Source organism: Typopeltis vanoorti, chromosome 11 (genome assembly GCF_054136105.1).
Source record: "Typopeltis vanoorti isolate ZY-2024b chromosome 11, IOZ_Tvanoo_1.0, whole genome shotgun sequence".
Lineage (NCBI taxonomy): Eukaryota > Metazoa > Arthropoda > Arachnida > Uropygi > Thelyphonidae > Typopeltis > Typopeltis vanoorti.
The window spans coordinates 100,589,805-100,613,064 of record NC_143559.1 but is presented as its reverse complement, the minus strand read 5'-3'; the positions used below and the strand labels follow the sequence as shown (position 1 = coordinate 100,613,064).

Here is a 23,260-nt window from a genome sequence, read left to right as displayed (position 1 = left end):
TATGATTGAGAATATTGCTAAAGGGATTCTATAGGATTAATTCAGAGGATATTTTTGAGATCAGGACTGGTGGTGGGAGAACTAAGGGACACCTATGGAAGCTGGGCAAGAATGTGGTTAGCAGGGGTGTTAGAGCTGGGTTCTTTACTTTTAGAGTGGTAAATGAGTGGAATAAGCTGCCAGAGTCTGTTGTGGGTGCTATGATGGTGAACGAGTTCAAGGCAAATTATGATAGATGTGTGGACATGATGTTTAGGGCCTCCCTCGATGAGTCTAAGGACTCCTGGAGTCTCCCGAAATAATAATAATAATAATAAAAACATTTCATTGGAATTGAATGGTATATCAGCATGCAGGCTAAAGAATTGTGCTACAGAATTATCGTTACTTTTAATCTTTTTAATAAATTTAGTTTAATCCTTTATCCAAGTGTGAGGAAACAAAGTTTGCGCCTGCAAATATCTTCAGGACTGGGGTAAGGTGGTACAACACCAGTGCACTCCTTGCAAAGGTGGAGCAAGCTACCAACACTCCTATCTCAGTATCTCCCATAATGCAAAACACGTCTCCTTGCGGATATATCTAATGTTATGCATTAAGGGAAGGGCCACAACCCAGACTAGTTTCGACCTTTATTGAGGTCTCTTCAGTGGGAGCCAGGCCCAAGTGGAGATATCAGGCAGAAGCATTAGCAGGTCATCTCTACCTATAGGAGTTGCCAAATGGTGTGCCACCCTTTTTTAATAAATTACTTTGGATTTAAAGAAAGATGTTGAAAGTTTATTTTTCACTTGATTAGAGTATAATAAATTTAGTTTAATCCTTTATCCAAGTGTGAGCAAACTAAGTTTGTGCCTGAAAGTATCTTCAGTACTGGGGTAAGGTGGTACAACACCAGGGCACCCCTTGCAAAGGTGGAGCAAGCTACCAACATTCCTATCTCAGTATCTCCCATTTGCCTGGTATCTCCACTTGGGCCTGGCTCCCACTGAAGAGACCTCAATGAAGGTCGAAACTAGTCTGGGTTGTGGCCCTTCCCTTAATGCATAACATTAGACATATCCACAAGGAGATGTGTTTTGCATTATGGGAGATACTGAGATAGGAGTGCTGGTAGCTTGCTCCACCTTTGCAAGGAGTGCCCCTGGTGTTGTACCACCTTACCCCAGTCCTGAAGATACTTTCAAGCGCAAACTTTGTTTGCTCACACTTGGATAAAGGATTAAACTAAATTTATTTTGCTCTAACCAAGTGAAAAATAAACTTTTAATCTTTTTGTTTAACTTGAGTTTTGATATGAATATGCTTCTTAATTATTATTTATAATAGCATAGGCAGCTCCATGGAGTCCTAAGACTCATTGTAGGATATCCACACTATCAACACAAAATCTTTAACACCTCTCCTTGAAACCATTAATAGAAAAGCACTCACAACTGACTCAGGCAATCCATTTCATTCATTCACCACTCTCCAAGCAAAAAATCTAGTTTTCACGTCCTTGCTAACCAGACTTTCAGGGATTGCCTCTTGTTCTACTCCTCCCCTACCCCTAGCCAAAGTACTGAAACATTTCCCCTGCAAATCCTTTAAGTAACTTAAATGTTTTTATCATATCCCTCCCCATTTTCACCTATCAACCAACTTTTGCAATCCAGAGACCCTCTATTCTACCTCATGGGAAACATTCCACAGACCACTCACCATCTTGCTCACTTGCCTGGATCATCTCCACCGCTTCCTCATCAATATTGTGCTCAAGTCTAGTCACCAGACTTGAGCACAATAATCTAGATGTGGTCTTATCAAGGCTTTATGAAGAGGAATAATAACTCCCTTATCTCTGTTTTTTAGTGTTTTCTTTAATAACTACGTAATCCTATGAGCTACTCTAGCCACTTTAGCAATGCCCTCAAAACCTCAAGTCTACCCCCAAATCTTGGCTTCATCGATTTCCTGGAGTGCAGTTCCGTGAATGTGGTACCCAGCCTGTAATCTTTGTATCCCAAAATGCATAACTCTACTTTCCTACATTAGATTGACATCCATTATGTTTTGTCAGCCTATTTAAAGCATCCTGCAAGCTCTCTACGTTACTTTGATTAACAATTACCCTACTCGACTTTGCATTATCAGCAAACATCCTTTCAAATTAGTTAATTACTTCAACTTAATTAGTAGGAGGAGGGTAAGATAATTATATTATACAATGTAGGGTTAGAATTTATGCAACCATTATAGACTGATAGTATCTCTGCAGTGATCATTAAAGGATTGGATAAGCTGGTTAGGACCTACATTCAGGGATAGGTAAATAGCACTTTGATCCTCTATAGAGGAGAGCATGGTATGCTAAAGATAGGTCTTGCTTCAGCAATATGCTCATATTCTGAAATATAGTGACAGCAGTTGGAAGTTTTCCACTTGGTTATTCTATAAATTAATTATTTTATTTTTTATTTTTATTTTTATTTAATTAATTTATTTTATTATAAATTTCGTGGTATCTTTAATTTAGAGCGACAGCAGAGTTTGATAAGGAAAAATGGGTATGCCTTGTTCTTCACCCCACACAACTCATCATCTCACTAATTCATCATCCATTTGCACACAATAGCACTATCTACCACACATACATAGTGGCATATATAACATACCAGCAGTAATTTTTGTCTGTAAATTGCATGCATTCTCTGGCTGATTTGCCTATATGCAAATCAGCCAGAGAACGCATGCAATTTACAGAACACATTCCTCTTTACTTTTACCAGTTAAAGAGTGCAATTGTCCCATCATTTTCCCAGTTATGCTGCAGAGTCCCTGATGAATAGAACATTAAGTTGTAGGGATAAGAAAGTTATTCTTCCACGTTACATAGCTTTGATAAGATCACATCTGTACTGTTGTGCTCATATATAGTCACCTGGTTCTGTGATGATGGAGAACAAAACGATGAGATTGATAGGATATTGGCCTGTACATGTTGTGGGTAAGTGCAAGAGAAATGGTAGTACCTCAGCACAAGTGGAGTTCCAAGGTAGTCGAAAGAGGTCTAGATAGTTCTGTTATCTCAAGGATACTCCATGACAGAAGTAACAAGTTATACACCAATTATATCTCAGGAGTGGTGGTACAATATCGGGAAAGTTTAACGACAGAATTCAGGAATGGGTGGATAGGAATAATAGGATACCCCAGGAAGATAGCATGACTTTCAGAAGGGAGGTCTTGTCATAGTAATTGTTAGCTTAATATAGAAAATTTAACTTATTCACTTTAGTATGAAAACATTAAAAGCTGTGTGCTGTACTGATTGAACTAGACTATAAGAATTGATGAAGCCAGGATCAGGTCATAATGGTAAACAAAGGAGTTCAGCAAACATATTGCAAAGGTTGGTAAAAAAGCTCAAAGGATCACTTGGATATTAAGAAACATGTTGAAAGTTTATTTTTCACTTGGTTAGACTATAATAAATTTAGTTTAATCCTTTATCCAAGTGTGAGCAAACAAAGTTTGCGCCTGAAAGTATCCTCGGGACTAGGGTAAGGTAGTACAACACCGAGCAACTCGTTGCAAAGGTGGAGCAAGCTAACATTATCCATCTCAGTATCTCCCAAAATGCAAAACACATCTCCTTGCAGATATGTATAATGTTATGCATTAAGGGGAGGGCCACTGCCCAGATTAGTTTCGACCTTTATTGAGGTCTCTTCAGTGGGAGCCAGTCCCAGTCGTGGAGATACCAGGCAGAAGCAATAGCAAGGTCATCTCTACCTATAAGAGTTGCCAAATGGTGTGCCACCTTTTTATTTAATTACTCTGGATTTAGAGAAAGATGTTGAAAGTTTATTTTTCACTTGGTTAGACTATAATAAATTTAGTTTAATCCTTTATCCAACTGTGAGCAAACAAAGTATGTGCCTGAAAGTATCTTCGGGACTGGGGTAAGGTAGTACAACACCGGGAAACTCGTTGCAAAGGTGGAGCAAGCTAACATCACTCCTATCTCAGTATCTCCCAAAATGCAAAACACATCCCCTTACATATATGTATAATGTTATGCATTAAGGAGAGGGCCACTACCCAGACTAGTTTTGACCTTTATTGAGGTCTCTTCAGTGGGAGCCAGACCCAGACATGGAGATACCAGGCAGAAGCAATAGCAAGTCATCTCTACCTACTGGCTCCCACTGAAGAGACCTCAATAAAGGTCGAAACTAGTCTGGGTAGTGGCCCTCCCCTTAATGCATAACATTATACATATCCGCAAGGAGATGTGTTTTGCATTTTGGGAGATACCGAGATAGGAGTGATATTAGCTTGCTCCACCTTTCCAATGAGTTTCCCGGTGTTGTACTACCTTACCCCAGTCCTGAAGATACTTTCAGGTGCAAACTTTGTTTGCTCACACTTGGATAAAGGATTAAACTAAATTTATTATTAAGAAATATGTTAAGATGTGGATGTTAAAACCATTGTCCACAGATTTATTTACCTGGGTTTCTTGAGTGCTCCATATGAGGATAGACCGAAGATTTGTGTGTTACAAAGTTGAGCTGACAGACAGAAAAGAGAATTTTTCAATACATGATTAGAGAACAAGGTGGGAAAGGAGGGTCCCACCTGGTGATTATGTAAGGGCATGGTTAGCAAGGGTATATTATTATTATTGTACAGGCATCTCCATGGAGTCCAAAAACTCATCGTGGCAGACTGAAACTATCCACACAATCTATCGTACCTTTCTTTGAACCCATTTACAGACAAAGCACTCACATCCCTACTAACCACACTTTATTCAACTTCCAGGGATGACCCCTTGTTTTGGCCCCTCCATCCAAGTGCTTCTGAAACATTTCGGCACTTGGCTGGAGTGATCAGAACATCATTCTTATATTGCTTAAAACCCTTTAAGCAATTTAAATGTTTCTATCATATCCCCCTCCTTTTCTCCTATCAACCAACTTCTGCATTCCACACATCCTCAATTTATTTTCAGAGGGAATAGATCACTCACCATTTTAGTCACTTGCCTCTGAATCTTCTCCACTGCTTCCTCATCCCCAAGAAACCCATGTGACCAGACTTGAGTACAGTAATCCAGATGTGTACATATCGAGCGTTATAAAGAGGAATAACAAATTCCTTGTCTCTACCTATTTATGTGTTCTTCAATAGCCAAGTAATTTTATAGGCTACCTTAGCAACATGTCCTCTAAACTTTAACTCTCTGTCTGACCACCCTTAAACCTCTAACTTCATCTATTTACTGGGGCACAGTGCCGTCAATGTGATACACAGCTTACAATCTGTTTATTTCAAAATACATAACTTTACATTTCTCCACATTAAATGGATACCCATTATCTTTTGCCCATACTGACAGCCTATTTAAATTGTTCTGCAATGGACAGCATATGGACTAGATCTTTTATGTAGAGAGAGAAAGATTGAGTGAGTGAATGAGTTCAGTGCATTGCCAGAGGCAGTTGTGAATGCTCTGTCCTCTGTCAGCAAAAAGTTTAAAAAGCGGCATAACATGTATTGCAGTTAGTAAACACTTCCTGTGATCAGTCGTTAGACATCATAGTTATTCCCAATTAAATAATAATTATTATTACTATTATTGAAGATTTTCAACTAAGTTATTGATGTTTGGGCATTTGGGAATGTTCAAGCATCAGTAAATCAATGATCGATGCAATACCACTGCATTACTTATTATTGCAAAAGTTTCATATGTGATCTCTAGAACATGATTTCCAGATTATTTAAAAAATAAATAAAAATATTTTTTACAAAATCTTTACCCCATCTACAGTACTAATAAAATGTATATTTATAATCTTTCACAGAAGACATATTAAAAATAAATAATGTAAAGAAAATAATTTTGTCAAATAAAATTTTTCATAAAAGATCAGTAGATTGATTTTAAATAATAAAGTTTAATAAATAATGCTGAAGACCAAATAAAATATTTCTAGAGTTCATATGCTTTATTACTTTTTTGTTAAATATTTATTTTTAACTGTTCTGTTTTATTTATTTATTTAGATAGTTTATTATCTCAAAAATTTCTAGCTCTTTTAGCCAAATCTTACTACCACTTCAGTCTACCACATCTGTTATACTTCCCAGTGATTCAAGTATTGGGAATGATCATAATCCCTTCCCTCAAAAATGTGTGTACATTCAAGGATTCCAAGATACTGTAAGTAGTTTTTTAAATTATGTTATACAGAATTGTGTTATATTTTTCTCTCTGGTTCATCATTGCAACAGAAGATGTTAGTAGATTTTTCCCAGCAAACTTTGTGACTTTGGTTTTCATCATTAGGATTAGCCGAGAAAAGGATATGACTTGAAAACCAAAGTCACAAAGTCTGCTGGGAAAAATCTACTAACATCTTCCATTGCAATGATGAACTAGAGAGAAAAATCATGGAATATAGAGAAATCATCTTCAATCCTGTTCATCTAAATAATAACTTGAGCTACAACCTCCCAGATGCATACAAAAATCCCTTTATACAGAAAAGTCTCGCATTGAAAATGAAGTCTGCATTTTACATAATTTTTTTTTAATTTGGAATATTCCATATGAATATAAAACATCAATATATATATATATACAGGGTGTTCGGGATAAATTTGACAGTTTCGTAAGGAAAAAGAAAATCTTCTTTGTATCTATTAAATTTAATGAATTGACAAAAAAACATTACAGGCAGAGTTAATTACAATACTATCAACAAGATTTACTCAAAATAACCACCATTAGCATCGATCACAGCTTCAATTCTGCTTCGGAACCTCGAACAAGCTGATGCTACAGTCTCCCTGGGAAGGGCCGCAAAAACTGTTTTAATTTTATCCATTAACTGGGCTTTTGTATTACTGGAAGTGCGATTGGTGTCTTTTTCAACTGCGCCCCATACAAAATAATCCATGGGGTTAAGGTCTGGGGAGTTTGGAGGCCAAACATTTGGACTGGTGAAGTCGTAGAAATTTTCAGACAACCATTTTTGACTTTTCCCAGAGGTGTGGCAAGGGGCCGAATCCTGCTGCCATACATACGGCCTACCATTGGCTACCCTTGTTATCCAGGGCTTGACTACAGTTAGCAACTCCACGAACAAAGCCCGAATTCCAATGCCAGGGTTCTTCAACACCTGTTCCTGCAGATTTGCGAGGAATTCTGCTGTACGAACGCAATCAGATCGTCTGCTAGGGATCTTTCTTCTTGCTACATCCTCGTAGTCACCATTGCAAGTCTCTAGTTCATGCCTGATTGTTTTTACTGTATTCAGGGAGCATTGGGCAGCAGTCGTAATATCCTTATTTTGATGGCGGGCACGAATCATCATGATACAAGTTATTCTCTTCCATGATTCAGGTGGGTTCCAGCTATCCATCCTTTCTGACATCTTGTATATGAATGAAGAAGGGTCCAAACTTTTAAATGAAGAGAAGTGTGTGTTAATACATGTAACTTACGGAAAAATATAATTAATTATAAATATGTCAAATTTATCCCGAACACCCTGTATATATGTATGTGATAATCGCTTTTACTTGGTTGTTGTGATACATTTTAAAAACCGAGATAACTGATAAAGATTTTAATAAGAATAATACGACTAGTTTCGGCTTATAACAGCTTTCCTCAGGTATTCTTAAAGGAAAAGAATAGTAATAAACATTGAAATATCTAAACAAACTGGAAATTACAGGTAAAAATTGCCACACGTAATTGATACATAAAAAACGTTGTATTTTTTCAAGTTGTTCTAACAGGTGTGCCATTGTTTATTGCAAGTGTGCGTGCAGGCTCACGTGAACGCCAATATTGAATAACTGCAGCATGGCTATCTGGGATGTTATAACTCAAATTGTTGTTTAAGTGGACAGGGTTCAGCAGGATTTCCCTTGATTCTACAATTTTCCTCTCAAACTCATCATCACAGCAAAAGATATTTTCTGATCTATCCCAGCAAACGGAGTGGCTTTGTTGATCATCATTAGGATTATTTGAAAAAAGAACATGACTGGATAATGCAGTTGCATGAGATCTTTTGTAAGAGATGTCTCTCTTATGCTCTTCTATACGTTGTTCAATAGATTTGTTAGTTTGTCCAAAATAAGGAATATTGCAATCGCACCATAATTTATATACACCTGGATATTTTATGTTGTGATGAATAGACTTTGGGTGGCTGATTAGAGAACCGATTTTAGGAAGTGTGGTGAAGAACGTCTTGATATTATATTTTTTAAGGACTTTAGCTAATTTTTTAGAGACTGTGCTAATGTATGGAATGGAGATGCTACCTTTAAAATTAATAGTTTCTGTTGTGTACTGTCTAGGAGGATCCAGAAGAAATTTCTTAATCGTTTTTTTTCAGAGTATCCATTTTGTTTAAAGATAAGAGTGAGGTGATTTATTTCTTTTTGTAGTTCATCTGGTTCATTCAAGAGAGAGCGTGCTCTGTGTCCTAAGGTAGATATAGTTCCTAGTTTTTGTGGTGGAAAATGATGAGAAAGATTATGCAGATCTATTAGTATGAGTAGGTTTTCTGTGCATAAAGATTTTTAATCTTTCAGAGCATCATGTAAGCATGACATCCAGGAAAGCTAAGGAGTTATTATTTTCTAGATCAGCAGTAAATTTTATATTAGGATGTTGGATGTTTAGATGATGAAGAAAATCTGTGAGAGATGTGTGCCCATGATTCCAAATAATGAAGATATCGTCAACATATTGTTTCCAAACTTTTGGTTTAAATGAGAAGGAAGATATGGCTTTCGTTTCAAAATCTTCAAGGAAGATGTTAGCTAGAACTGGGGACAAAGGATTGCCGATTGCCAGGCCTTGTTTTTGTTGGTAAACGGAGTCCTGATATCTGAAGTAACCAGAATGAATGCAATATTTTAATAAAGTAAACATTTTTTTTGGATAATTTGTCCTTTAGTAATGTAAGTACCTTGTCCATAGGAACGTTAGTAAATAAAGAAATAATGTCAAAACTTGTTAGAATGTCATTTTCATTGATGGGAATATCTTTTATATGCAAAACAAAATCTGTGGTGTTTTTGATGAAAGATGAAGATTTATTGGAGAAACACTTGAGGTACTTTGCTAGATATTTTGAAAGTTCGTAGGTGAGTCAAATCCTTCTACAATTGGGCGAAGAGGGATGTTTTCTTTATATATTTTGAGAACTCTATAGATGCGTGGGATAAGAGGTTGTAGAGAGCGTAAAGAGAGGTGAACATTATGAGGAAGTTCACTCGCAGTCTTTAACAAGTTGTTTGTACGGTTTTGTAATTCTCTTGTAGGATCTTCCTGAAGAATTGAATATGTCGAACTATCTCCAAGTAATTGAAGCATTTTGTTGTGGTAATCTTCGGAGTTGAGGATGACCGTGGAATTGCCTTTATCCGCAGGTAAAATAATAATGCTACTGTTCTGATTTAGATTTTTTAGGGCTTGTCTTTCAGCCAGAGAAATATTATCTGTTGGAGGTTTAGCATTATTTATAATGAAAATCGATTCAATACGAAGAAGTTTTGCCTTTGATTAGAAATGATTAGGAATGAGTGTACTTGCCTTTTCTATTTTTGTAAGGAGAGATTCTTTAGGGATAAATTTTGGTGAGGGAATGAAATTGAGACCTTTGCTAAGAATATCCGTTTCCGCATCCGTTAAAATATGAGAAGATTTGTTCACTACAACTTTTTCAGGATTAATACGGGCTTCACTATGACCAGATCTGTTTTGTATCCTTTTTAGATTGTTAAATTTCCTGATAAGAGTATATTTATTCTTGTTTTGTATTTGTGTGGCTTGTTCTTCACTGCTAATGATAAAATCATGTAAGTTAACATTATCCATAATTTCTTCAAGTTTTTGAGTTAAGGATCTTTTTTGTGCTGAACAAAAAAGCTAAACAGCGTTTTGTTTTGTGTATGAAATTCTTTCGTTGAGGAGATCCATCTTAGCTTTACGGTAAATTCTTTTAGCGTGTTCCGTTATTATCTTTTCTTGAAAAGAGATGAAATTGGGAAAAACTGAATGGAACTTACGTTTGAGGAACACTAACCTGTTTATTTTCAATCCTATTTTCTTCAATGTTTTTTTTAAAATTCCTTTGTATGTTCATTAGAGACGCCTCGTCATTTAGGCTATAGATGTGATAATCGGCTTTTACTCGGTTGTTGTGATACATTTTAAAAATACATACATGCATACATGTATGTATGTCTGTGCATGTGCAGCTTAGTAGATTGGTGAGATTGTATTGTTAAATGTTTTGCAAATGAATACTTTTCATGTTGATGTTTTAGAGAGAGAGAAACATTCTATTATTCTTTGCATGGTGAATGGATGGAGTGTGGTGCCTAGTTTGAATATTGAGTAGCAGTCACACTATGTTCTGTTTACTTCAATCCCCTTCCATAATCAGGGAACAACACCCATTTAAATTTCTTTGAATATTTTACTTTCTTTTTTCCATTTCTATTAATATAGTATTATGTATTATAAAATAGAAAATTAATATCAAAGTAAAGATTAATTCTTCTATGTTATAGAAAGTATAGCACTTTCAAAGTAGTAGAGAGAGATTATATGAGAATATAAGAAAGAAACTGTAGGCACTTGTGTATATTTCTGATGCAACATTTGATTATTACCACTGTTAAACTGCTTATGTTATCGCAAAGATGTTGTAACAGTTCCCCCCCCCCGGTTATTGAATATTCATATCTGACTGTTAAGGTCAAAACTGTATAACTGAGAGGAGACCTCCACATAGCCTTTAAAGGAATGCAGAGAGGGCACCTGCTCTACAGCTCTGTTTCCACCACTCAGTCCTCCAACTGACCACAATGCCATCTACCACTGACCACCACCACTAGCATTTCCACAGACAATCATAAACATCCATGCCCACGGTGAGATTCGAATCTGCAGCCTGTTGGCTGGAAAGCAGATACGCTAACCACTCGGCCAGCCAGGCTGGCCATATATTCTCACGATGCACCCTGTTAAGTATCTACCTGGATACTGGATATATATATATATATATATATATATATATATAAAACTACAATTTTTCAAACAGACACATCGCACATATTTCGGATACCTAAAGAACAGGAATTTAATTTGATTAAGATCTGGTGAGTATCAGACAATGACCAGAACTTTAAAGTAACCATCGATGTTTAATTTTTTTTCTCACTAGAGGTCAGGCTATGACCAGTGGTTGACCAAAGCAGCTATATTTAGCCCACTGTAGTGTACATTTATATATATATATATATATATATATATTTTTTTTTTTTTTATGAAGAATTGAATGACTAGAACCGAGATTTAAGTAAAAAAGGTTTTAATATAAAAACACGACTAGTTTTGGCCTGTAACTTCATCAGGTGACATTATAAAAGAAAGAAAAAAGAAAAAACACTAAACACTGAAGGTTAAAAGACTATGAACAACATAGAGAGTCTCTATACATAATTAGCATGAAAATGTTGTAGTTGTATTTAAAGCTGTTCTTTCGTTTGTTGCATTGTTGGGAGAGTGCATGCTTGCAGCATCACGTGAACGCCAGTACATGATTACAGCTGAATGACTATCTGGGAGGTTGTAGCTCAAGTTATTATTTAGATGAACAGGATTGAAGATGATTTCTCTAGATTCCACGATTTTTCTCTCTCGTTCATCATTGCAACAGAAGATGTTAGTAGATTTTTCCCAGCAGATTTTGTGACTTTGGTTTTCAAGTCATATCCTTTTCTCGGCTAATCCTAATGATGAAAACCAAAGTCACAAAGTCTGCTGGGAAAAATATCTACTAACATCTTCCGTTGCAATGATTAATTAGAGAGAAAAATTGTGGAATCTAGAGAAATCATCTTCAATCCTGTTCATCTAAATAATAACTTGAGCTACAACCTCCCAGATAGTCATTCAGCTGTAATCATGTACTGGCGTTCACGTGATGCTGCAAGCATGCACTCTCCCAACAATGCAACAAACGAAAGAACAGCTTTAAATACAACTACAACATTTTCATGCTAATTATGTATAGAGACTCTCTATGTTGTTCATAGTCTTTTAACCTTCAGTGTTTAGTGTTTTTTCTTTTTTCTTTCTTTTATAATGTCACCTGATGAAGTTACAGGCCAAAACTAGTCGTGTTTTTATATTAAAACCTTTTTTACTTAAATTTCAGTTTAGTCATTCAATTCTTCATAAAAATATGTATGTTAACGGAGTTAATAATCATTCTTTCATATATATATATATATATATTCCTAAGGATGACCTCAATGTAAAGTTCAAAACATCCAATTTTATTTTAACCTAATTAAAGAAGTTCTCTAACACAGTAGTGTTTCTCCATAATTGTTTATAATGAATTGCTGATAAACATGTAACCCTGAAAGAAAGACTAATACAACATGAATTATGAACACTCACCGTTGTTCTTCTTTTTTTTTTTAAATATTCACTGTTGCTGTTTCCGTTAATTTGCATTTTCTTTAAAGGATCCACAAAAATAAGCAATATAGCATCTTGCATAAGGAGCTGAGTTGAATTTCTGAATACACACAACTTGAATATAGAATCTTGTTATATTCCTTTGCTTTTTTGACTCCTTGGCTTAAAGTGAATATCTTGTACTATCTCCAATTTTGATATTGTGGCACTCATGAAAGAAGAAGATAAGTGGTCCCTCAGATTTAGTGCCAATTTCCTTTATAACGCTATCCATATAATTGATGAATCAGGCATAACCTTTGTTACTGCAAACTGTCTTCCAGGTATCCCCTTCACTTCTGACACCTGTCTTATAACTTAAGTATAGGCTATATCTTTCTATGTATAATGTCCCATTTACACCATATATAATTGTAGTTTTTTGGATATTTTTCTCTGAGAACCTCATCACAAGCCATTTCTGAATACATAAAACTTTAATGTAGATCCTTGCTATATTCCCATGCTTTTTTGACTCTTTGGCTTGAAGTAAATGTCTGGTACTAGAAACGTCTGTTTTATCTTGAGCCTGGCTTGTTTTTCTTCCTCTTTTCTTAGCCTCATATTTCATATAGTCTCTGTTTTTGCTGAAAATATTTTGTCATGTATATGATATAAAACAATCAATGCAGTGAACTTTTGAGTTCCTGCCACATCATCATAATCTTCTTTCAACTTATAGTCTAAAAGCGTTTAGCATCTAAAAGACTATGCCATTATTTAATGTTTATGTTTTATTGCTTCCTTTGGTGGTCTTCCTTCTTCCATATTCTATCCGTTCTTGTACATTGCTTAACTGCTCTAAGAAATTTCATTTTGTTTTTCGTCTTATAGTACCACACATTGCTTTAAAATGGTGTAATTTATTATCTGCATCATTATCTATAATGTAGATAATAAATATTGAAAATTATTGTTATTATTCAGGCCTCCATGGAGTCAAGAGACTCATCATTGAAAATAAATAGTGAAAAGGTGTTACTTGTTTTGGAGTTTGATTTTCAAGCAATATTTATCCCAGAATACCATAGTTTTAGTTTTCTTTAATGAAATTAGTAAATTGTATTCACTAGCTAGTTGTTGTAAATGTCTTCTGAATTGTGTATGATGATTTGATCATTAGCAGAAGCATTGTTTGATTACAGATTTCATTTCTACTTTCTTATTAGGTCATCTATATATATATATACAGTATATTTGGTCTCTCTCTCTCTCTCACACACACACACACTAAATAGGGTAGAAGGAAGACTACATTACTGCAGGACACCCTGATTAGTTTCTATTTTTTCTGCTATGTATTAATTAATATTTATGATTTTTTAGTTGTATTTTTATATGCACTCTTAATTGCATTTAATAACTGTTTTGAATAGCCTTAGTGTTCTATTGTATTCTATAATATTTGTCTTTACCTGGTCAAAGGCATAATACATAAAACATAATATATAAATGCCAGGTGAACCTGAAAATTAGATTCTCATCTTTTTTCTATGATTTGTTTTAGTGTGAATACATCATCAATACAATTTTGACCTTTCTTAAATCAAGCCTGTTCCTCTAATAACAAACTATCAGCAGTAGTGACTAGTCTTTTATTTGAAATCTTACTATACAATTTACATGCTGTATTTAATAAGCTAAAGTCCCTGTAATTTACACATAAGCTTCTATCTCCCTTCTTAAAAACTGATATTTTTTTAGCCTTTTCCTATTCTTGGAATATGTTGCAGGTAATCCAATAACTATTTAACAGATTCAACTTACTTTAAAATACTTACTTTAAAAGCAGTATCACTATACTTAATTAACTCTGAGATGATTCCATCATTTCTTCTGCTTTTCTGTATTTTATTGTTGATGAAGCATTTTCCAATTTCACCATCTTTAATAAATCTGTTCCTGTATTTATTTACATGTTCATTTTCTGTTTCTTCTTTATTAAGGGATGGATTGTACCATAGTTGTTTGTAATGTTCCATTCCACTCATTCCTGAAATTTATGCATTTCCTTTTCTGATTTATTCAAATATTTCATTAATTTATAAGCAGTGCTTTGATGCGCCCTGCCTAGGGGTTTAAATTAGGTTGCACTGGCCTGACAGTTGTTTAACTAAGCTTCTAAAGTACTTTAGAAATAGCATGATAAAAATGCAACACAACCACAAAGTATCATGGAGTGATTCACTTTTCTTTTAGTTGATGAATGCAAGTTTTCTCTCGGTCTTAAAAGTAATCCTTTATAGACAATGGAAAAAGAAAAAAAAAAAAAAGAGACACAATATAAGAGACATGTTGAATTTTTTTTCCCCCTTTAGCAACCATGAAAGGTTGAAAGCTATGGTACACTAGCACTCTAGGTAGGATCAAGTTTAGAGAGATGGAAAGAGACTGTTAATTCTCCTTTTAAATTAATGCAAATTTTAGCTGCTATGAAACACTGATGAAGAAAGCCTGTTTTACTGGACAGAGGATACAGATAAATGAAGAGAAGTAATAGTAATACAGTCAGGGCAAAACTGGACTGCAAATGGATGGTGAGATGCATGCTACTTAAATTTTTTTGCAAGTTTGGACAATAGCAGAAGAAATTATAGAGGCAAACAAGAGGATATCATTAATAATTCTACCTGTTCTCTAAACTCAACAATATAAAGAACTTTTAAAATAATTTCAGAGCCACAAGATAAACAAAGGATAATATTCTGTTGCAAAAAAGATCTTGCCTTTTGGCAAGTAATAACGAAATCTAACTTTTAGTAGATGGAATTTTTTTCACTTGGCTATGCTACCAATTATATATTTAGTTTAATCTTTTATCCAAGTGTGAGCAAACAAAGTTTGTGCCTGAAGTATTTTCAGGACCAGGGCAACTCGTGGTAAAGGTGGAATAAGTTCTGATAACTTGTCCTAGTATCTCCCATAATGAAAGCACATTTCCTTGCGGACATGTATAATGCTATACATTAAGGGAAGGGCCACTACCCAGACTGGTTTCGACCTTCATTGAGGCCTTATTAGTGGGAGCCAGACCCACCACCTCTGGGTCTGGCATCCTGGTCTGGCTCCCACTGATGAGACCTCAATAAAGGTCGAAACTGGTCTGAGTAGTGGTCCTTCCCTTAATGCATAGCATTATACATGTCCGCAAGGAAATGTGCTTTCATTATGGGAGATACTAGGACAAGTGATTAGAACTTATTCCACCTTTACCACGAGTTGCCCCAGTCCTGAAAATACTTCAGGCACAAACTTTGTTTGCTCACGCTTGGATAAAGGATTAAACTAAATATATAATTGCTAACGTTTAGTAGTTCAGTAGGTAAGTCTTTTATCAAGCTGAATTTCTTTCTTGATTCACTGACTACTGGCATAAACATATCACATCTACAGTTGACTCAGCATAAATCATCCATACAAATTTTGTTACCAATTACCAACTTCATACAAAAATCATAACAAAAAACCATTTCAAAAATTAAGAATGCATACAGATTGCATGCATGTCGGCTGCGTTTTTGGTTATCAAAGTAAAGAGTGGGCCCATGATAGGTGTTTTATTTCTTGTACCAAGACATCCACAGTTCAATGCATGTTTACAAAAATTATGCTATGTCCTTCCTCATTCTATACACACTTACGACATCCACATCACAGTCTCATAGATATTTATATATGCAAATGACACTACAACTGCAACTCAGAGCACCATCTTTCAAGTTGAAGAAAATATACTAACAGAGAACTTATGAAAACTTGACATCTACTTTAAATATTTATGCTTACAACCCCAATCTTCAGAAAATGGAAATCACTGCTTTAATAATAAATAACAACCAATCAAACTATACTTCTAAAGTACTTTAGAAATAGCATGGAAAAATACAACAGAACCACAAAGTATCATGGAGTAATTCTTGACAGATCCTTGAGTTTCAAAAATCACTTAAACATTCTGACAATTGGAATTAGCGTATTCCACTAATTCCAATTGATTGTATCCCATTCATTGATGTCCATCTCAAATTAGGCTATGAGACATCTCTCGAACAATAAGATCAGTACCAACTTACTGGCTTCCAACAAATAGGAATATTGCTCCTCCTCCACTATGCAAGAAAAAGGTTTTACGCAACTTATGGAATAAAATGATTGAGAATGGTGGCTTGTCAATATACAAAATCTTCCACACAGCTACTCAGAGACTGAAATCTAGAGAACCTGCCTAGAGAAGTGCTGTTGCATGAATCTGCTGATATTACTTCAGCCTGGAAACTATATTGGCCAAACTAAACCTCTACCTTAGATGTTATGATACAACTGCCAGAATAAAGAGTTTTGATCTTCCAAGGCATCTATGGTCCGCACTTAACTGGATCAGGACAAGACATGGAAGATGCAAAGAGATGCTCCACAAAAGGAAATGGAATGATTCTCCATACTGTGATTGTGGCAGCTTAGCCAGACCATTAATCTTATTAAACTTATGTAATTTTTTGATATTAAATTAAATATATGAATCTGAAATTTTATTGTAGATTCATAATCTTACTGTTAAACTAGTGCTTTTTTTGTTTTATGTAATAGTTCCATCTGTTTATTCTCTTATCATTTTCTATCTGTATGAGATGTTATTAGCTAAATAAATAAATGAAATGTCTCTACTGACATAAATGAAGAATGGATAAAATGGATAAGAAGAAAATTAATCAAACAAACAGCAGAAGAGGTTCTTGTTACCAAAACAAAGATCAAGAGGAAAAAGGACTGAAAATTTGGGATAAATAGCAACAGCTTTGGAAGACAAAAAAAAAAAAAAAAAAAAAAAAAAAAAACTCAAAGATGTACTTGCAGAAACAAACACCAGAGTTGATAGAAGTTTACAGAACTAAAAAAAAAATATTGTAAGAAAAGCTCACTAAGATTCTTGGGGCAGATTTATTAGTAGTATTGGAAATACTACTAATAAATTTATTAGTAGTATAAAGTCTACTAATAATAGTAGAATTTATTACTACTTCATGTCTTTGAAGTAGTGCAAGCCAAGGAAGCTTATATTTTCATAAGCTCTCTAGTAAATTTTAAAACTTTTCAGTTTTTGTATTTGGCAATAAAATATGAACAGATCCATATTATCCTTCCTTTTATTATCTGTAGACTTTAATTTATTTGATAATGACACTCCAACCTATTTTAAATTGACCTTGACTGGTATATTCCTTGAACATTAGCAATTATTTTTGTGTACTTTTTAGAAAACATTTAATTTAATTTGCATGCATTTTTACATGCATGCAACAATATGCATATATGTAAAAATATTCCATTGAAAATGAAGAATTTTCCAAGAACATTAACTCAAAGTAAATGAATATAACTCATTTACTTTGAGTGAATAATGAGTTATAAATGCTAGTGTTTATAAGCATAGATTTAAATTTGTATTTAAATCTATAGATTTAAATTTATTTTCTTCAGGTGGAAATACTCCCATCATTGCAAAAACCCAAGAAAATTACTATTAGAGGTAGTGATGGTAATCTCTACATAATGATGTGTAAGCCTAAGGTAAATATTTATTTATTTTTTTAAACTCAAAGACTATTTCTGTAATCTTCAAAATTGTAACTTGTTCGAAAACTTTCTCTAAATAAATCAGGATTAGCTGATAATGCCTTGTTAATAAATCAGATTCACTGTAACAGAATATCATTACTAGATCATTGTGCTTATAAATATGCAGTAAAAAAATCTTGTGAGGTTATAATCAGCCACAATCTATAAAACCAAATTCTGGATGGGGATAGCCATTAAAAAAAAAATCAAGATTTTTATTTATTGATATTTATTTATTAATAGATATTTTATATACAAACTTTTTATATATAAAAAGTTTATATATAAACCAGATGGCAGTGCTAAAAACAATTCACTCACTATCAGCATTATTAACACATAATAACCACAAGTCTTTCTTTCAACTGAATTATTTTTCAAATTGCTGTTGTATCTTGTTCACTCTGATAGTGCCTACTAAAACAGTAAATGAAGTATTAGCTTATTAACATTATTAGTAACTAATATTCATGTAAAAACATAAGCAAACCTTTATTTCTATGGGGTCCCTTCCCACCAGAATGTGTTTTTGACTGCAGCTTTTTTAAATTAAGACAGTAATTAATGATGACATTAATGAACATATGAGGATATCACTGCCTACCTTTGCTCTATTTGGCAGTGAAGTCGAAATTGTGAATGTAGATCGTGATGAATGAATATGATATTAATGATAAGTAAAATAGTGAGGTAGAATTTCATTGAAACTTAAAAAAATTCAAAATCTGAAATATAAGTAAGAAAATCTAAGTGTATGATAGGGTCTAGCATAGAGGCTGCTCAGGAAATTGCCATCTTATGAACTGCCTTGCACTTTTGTAATTGAATCTCCAATTTTCTCTTGGGTCATTCGTTACATATATGGTGTAGTGTTCTTCTTCAGATTTAGTTACCAATGCAAGTATTCTCAGGAATCTATTGTATGATCTGTCTTCTTCATCATACCCCATGAATGATCTTCTTGCATAGCAAAGTTTGTCATATGAGTACAAGGACTAGATAACCATTGATAGGTTTGCTGGTGATAGCATTCTCTATTCTCCTATTCATGTGACACACCTTGCAATGCTCAAACATCCCAAGCTTCAAGATCTTCTATGACCAAAGTCCTAAATATTGATCTCCATACCATCCTTCAATGTAATGACAACCTATTCATCTTCTGTGCTTCAGAAATTCAATTTTTTTCCCCTCCACAGAGTAAAGATCTTAATACTTCTTCCCTGTGATAACTCAGCTCAAGAGTCCACATCTCTCTCTTCTTGAATTGATGCTTAACTCTAACCATTCTACAGACGCTTCAAATCTTACCATTGGTTTTTTTTTTTTTTTTTTTCCCCCACAAGACATTATTTTCAGCTGTCCAGCTAACTCTATACAAATCCCAAATCTGTCAGACTGTAGAATATTGCTCTCACATTTGGGTGGTGCTCCAAGTACCTGTTTTAAAATTTAAAAAAATTTTAAATTTGAGTTTTTTTTTTTAAATATTTTCAATATTCTATGAGAGAAGAGTCTCCATAGTTCATTTATGGGATACCATTACAGGGATTTCACTACATTAGCCCCTTGAGTGGAAACACCTAGATTTGAATCTCATATGATGCGCAGAACCTTTATATATCCCTTTTGAACTGAAGGAGAGTTAGTGGTATCATTCAGAGGTGACAATTTTTTTTTTCTCTTAGTAACTGAGGTTTGTACAATCTGGGAAACCAGTTCCATGAATACATATATTTGCAGATTTTATACCTGCTCTTAGGGTTATATGCAACAGAGGAATAGCAAGCCAGCTGCATTAAATACCTTTGAACTTCTGACTAGGGATGCACATGTATTTAATCACTTCCATTATAGGATGGAAGAGATAAAAGATTAATATTTTTCATCTCCATTTTGGTTTAAATTAGATCTTTTAGTGGCCTTAGACAAAACAATACAAAAGCATATGATTCAAATTATGATATATTAAGCTTACAGTATCAAAAAGCTTACCAAAAACAATTCTAGGCCTAATGCTGCGATAATGAATAATATTGTTTTATAAAAATGCCATTGTGAAATAATCTTAATGTTATCTCAAATGATTTCCATACCTGTGCGTGCGCATGCCACAGTAGGAGAGCAGTTTTCCAGTCAAATAATTGAATGGTTGTATAATTGAGGATACTATTATATGGTGCATACCAGATTACATCAAAACTATCTGTTGTCTAGAAATTACTAACAGATTAATTAACAAAAGTAAGGCTAGAAATTCATCATCATTAGTGCCCATAAGCACATTGAGACACACACACAAAAACCCATTCAAGAATCAGATAACTGACAGATCACTATCCTCTGTATATTTATATAGAATATATTCAGTTTTCCTTCATAAATAAATTAAACTTTTTTTTTTTTTTTGATTAATCAGGATGACTTGAGAAAAGATTGCAGGCTTATGGAATTCAACAATTTGGTAAATAAGTACTTAAAGAGAGATCCAGAATCAAGAAAGAGACAGCTTTATATCAGAACATATGTAAGTGATGAAGGTGATTTCATCTAAAAAATTTGAGTGTAATTTAAAAGCTTTATAAATTACACTCAAATATTAAATAAATATAATAATATTTATTAATAAAATTAATAAATAATATAATAATTAAATATTAAATAAAAAAATAAATATTAAACACATTGCTTCTATTACAATACAACCATAGCTAGAAACAAACACTTCCAACTATCAAACATAAAAGTAATTTTAATTGTATGTTTGAAACTAAATTTTTTATTTTGGAAAATTTACAATAAGTAGTTTTAAGGGCATATTTCAGAATAAATTTCTGTGACAACTGATGTTACATTTTAAAGAAGTTTCATATACAGTACTTTTGAATTGATATTTGTTATTGGCACAGTTCCAGATCTCTTAGTCTTGTCCTTTCTTTCATAATTACATGGTGTTAAAAGTTAATTTTTCACTTGGTTAGACTATAATAAATTTAGTTTAATCCTTTATCCAAGTGTGAGCAAACAAAGTTTGCAGCTTAAAGTATATTAAGGACTGGGGGTAAGGTGGTACAACACTGGGCAACTCGTTGCAAAGGTGGAGCAAGCTCACAACACTTCTATCTCAGTATCTCCCATAATGCAAAACATGTCTCCTTGCAGATATGTATGATGTTATGCATTAAAGGGAGGGCCACTACCCAGACTAGTTTTGACCTTTATTGAGTTCTCTTCAGTGGGAGCCAGGCCCGAGTGGAGATATCAGGCAGAAGCATTAGCAAGGTCATCTCTACCTATAGGAGTTGCCAAATGGTGTGTCACCTTTTTATTAAATTACTCTGGATTTAGAGAAAGATGTTAAAAGTTTATTTTTCACTTGGTTAGACTATAATAAATTTAGCTTAATCCTTTATCCAAGTGTGAGCAAACAAAGTTTGCACCTTAAAGTATCTTCAGGACTGGGGTAAGGTGGTACAACACCGGGCAACTCGTCGCAAAGGTGGAGCAAGCTCACAACACTTCTATCTCAGTATCTCCCATAATGCAAAACACATCTCCTTGTGGATATGTATAATGTTATGCATTAAGGGGCCACTACCCAGACTAGTTTCAACCTTTATTGAGGTCTCTTCAGTGGGAGCCAGATAGAAGTGTTGTGAGCTTGCAAGGAGTTGCCCGGTGTTGTACAACCTTACCCAGTCCATAAGATACTTTAAGGTGCAAACTTGGTTTGCTCACACTTGGATAAAGGATTAAACTAAATTTATTATAGTCTAACCAAGTGAAAAATAAACTTTTAACATCTTTCTCTAAATCCAGAGTAATTTAATAAAAAGGTGACACACCGTTTGGCAACTCCTATAGGTAGAGATGACCTTGCTAATGCTTCTGCCTGGTATCTCCACTCGGGCCGGCTTCCACTGAAGAGATCTCAATAAAGGTAGAAACTAGTCTGGGTAGTGGCCCTCCCCTTAATGCATAACATTATACATATCCGCAAGGAGATGTGTTTTGCATTATGGGAGATACTGAGATAAAAGTGTTGTGAGTTTGCTCAACCTTTGCAACAATTTGCAGGTGTTGTACCACCTTACCCCAGTCCTGAAGATACTTTAAGCTGCAAACTTTGTTTGCTCACACTTGAATAAATGATTAAACTAAATTTATTATAGTCTAACCAAGTGAAAAATAAACTTTTAACATCTTTCTCTAAATCCAAAGTAATTTAATAAAAAGGTGACACACCATTTGGCAACTCCTATAGGTAGAGATGACCTTGCTAATACTTCTGCCTGGTATCTCCACTCGGGCCTGGCTCCCATTGAAGAGACCTCAATAAAGGTTGAAACTAGTCTGGTTAGCGGCCCTCCCCTTAATGCATAACATTATACATATCTGCAAGGAGATGTGTTTTGCATTATGGCAGATACTGAGATAGAAGTGTTGTGACCTTGCTCCACCTTTGCAACAATTTGCAGGTGTTGTACCACCTTACTCCAGTCCTGAAGATACTTTAAGGTGCAACCTTTGTTTGCTCACACTTGGATAAAGGATTAAATTAAATTTATTATTTATTATAATTACATGGTGATCAGTATTCATTTTAATAAGTTATGGAGACAACTGTTGTGTTATAATATCATAAACCAAAATAATCACCCGATGTTTTGAGCCTTCATATCATAGTCATCATCTGGAGTATATACATATATACAAAGAAACAAGCTATATTACAATACACATAACATGCTAAAGTCACAGTGAAGTGACTTTATTACATCAAAACTGTCTGTTGGCTAGAAATTACTAACAGATAAATTAACAAAAGTTAGGCTAGAAATTCATCATCATCATTAGTTTAGTGCCCATATGTCCAGTTTTCATTTTGGTATGTGATACTGTTTCACCATTCTTTGCCATTTCCCTCTGCCCATTGCCAGGTGACTCACATCCTGCAAACTCTTTCCACACCAAGCTAGAGATTACTCACAGTTAAATTAGAACAAAAGCAGTATTGATGGTGGCCAATATGTGAAATAAGAGCTGAAATTATTGCTTAGATCCTAACGTGAAGGTTTGCTGAAA

At 34.3% G+C, this 23,260-nt stretch overlaps 1 protein-coding gene across 1 annotated transcript in view; it reads left to right on the top strand.

The window, feature by feature from the left end:
* LOC150101877 (serine/threonine-protein kinase ATR-like) overlaps nucleotides 1-23,260 on the top strand; it is an 860,597-nt gene that overhangs the window by 744,933 nt on the left and 92,404 nt on the right. Inside the window, exons 52-54 of the mRNA XM_090399924.1 lie at nucleotides 6,088-6,217; nucleotides 18,038-18,127; nucleotides 20,595-20,702. Of these exons, the coding sequence (XP_090256050.1) occupies nucleotides 6,088-6,217; nucleotides 18,038-18,127; nucleotides 20,595-20,702 (328 nt within the window). The remainder of the gene's footprint in view (nucleotides 1-6,087; nucleotides 6,218-18,037; nucleotides 18,128-20,594; nucleotides 20,703-23,260) is intronic.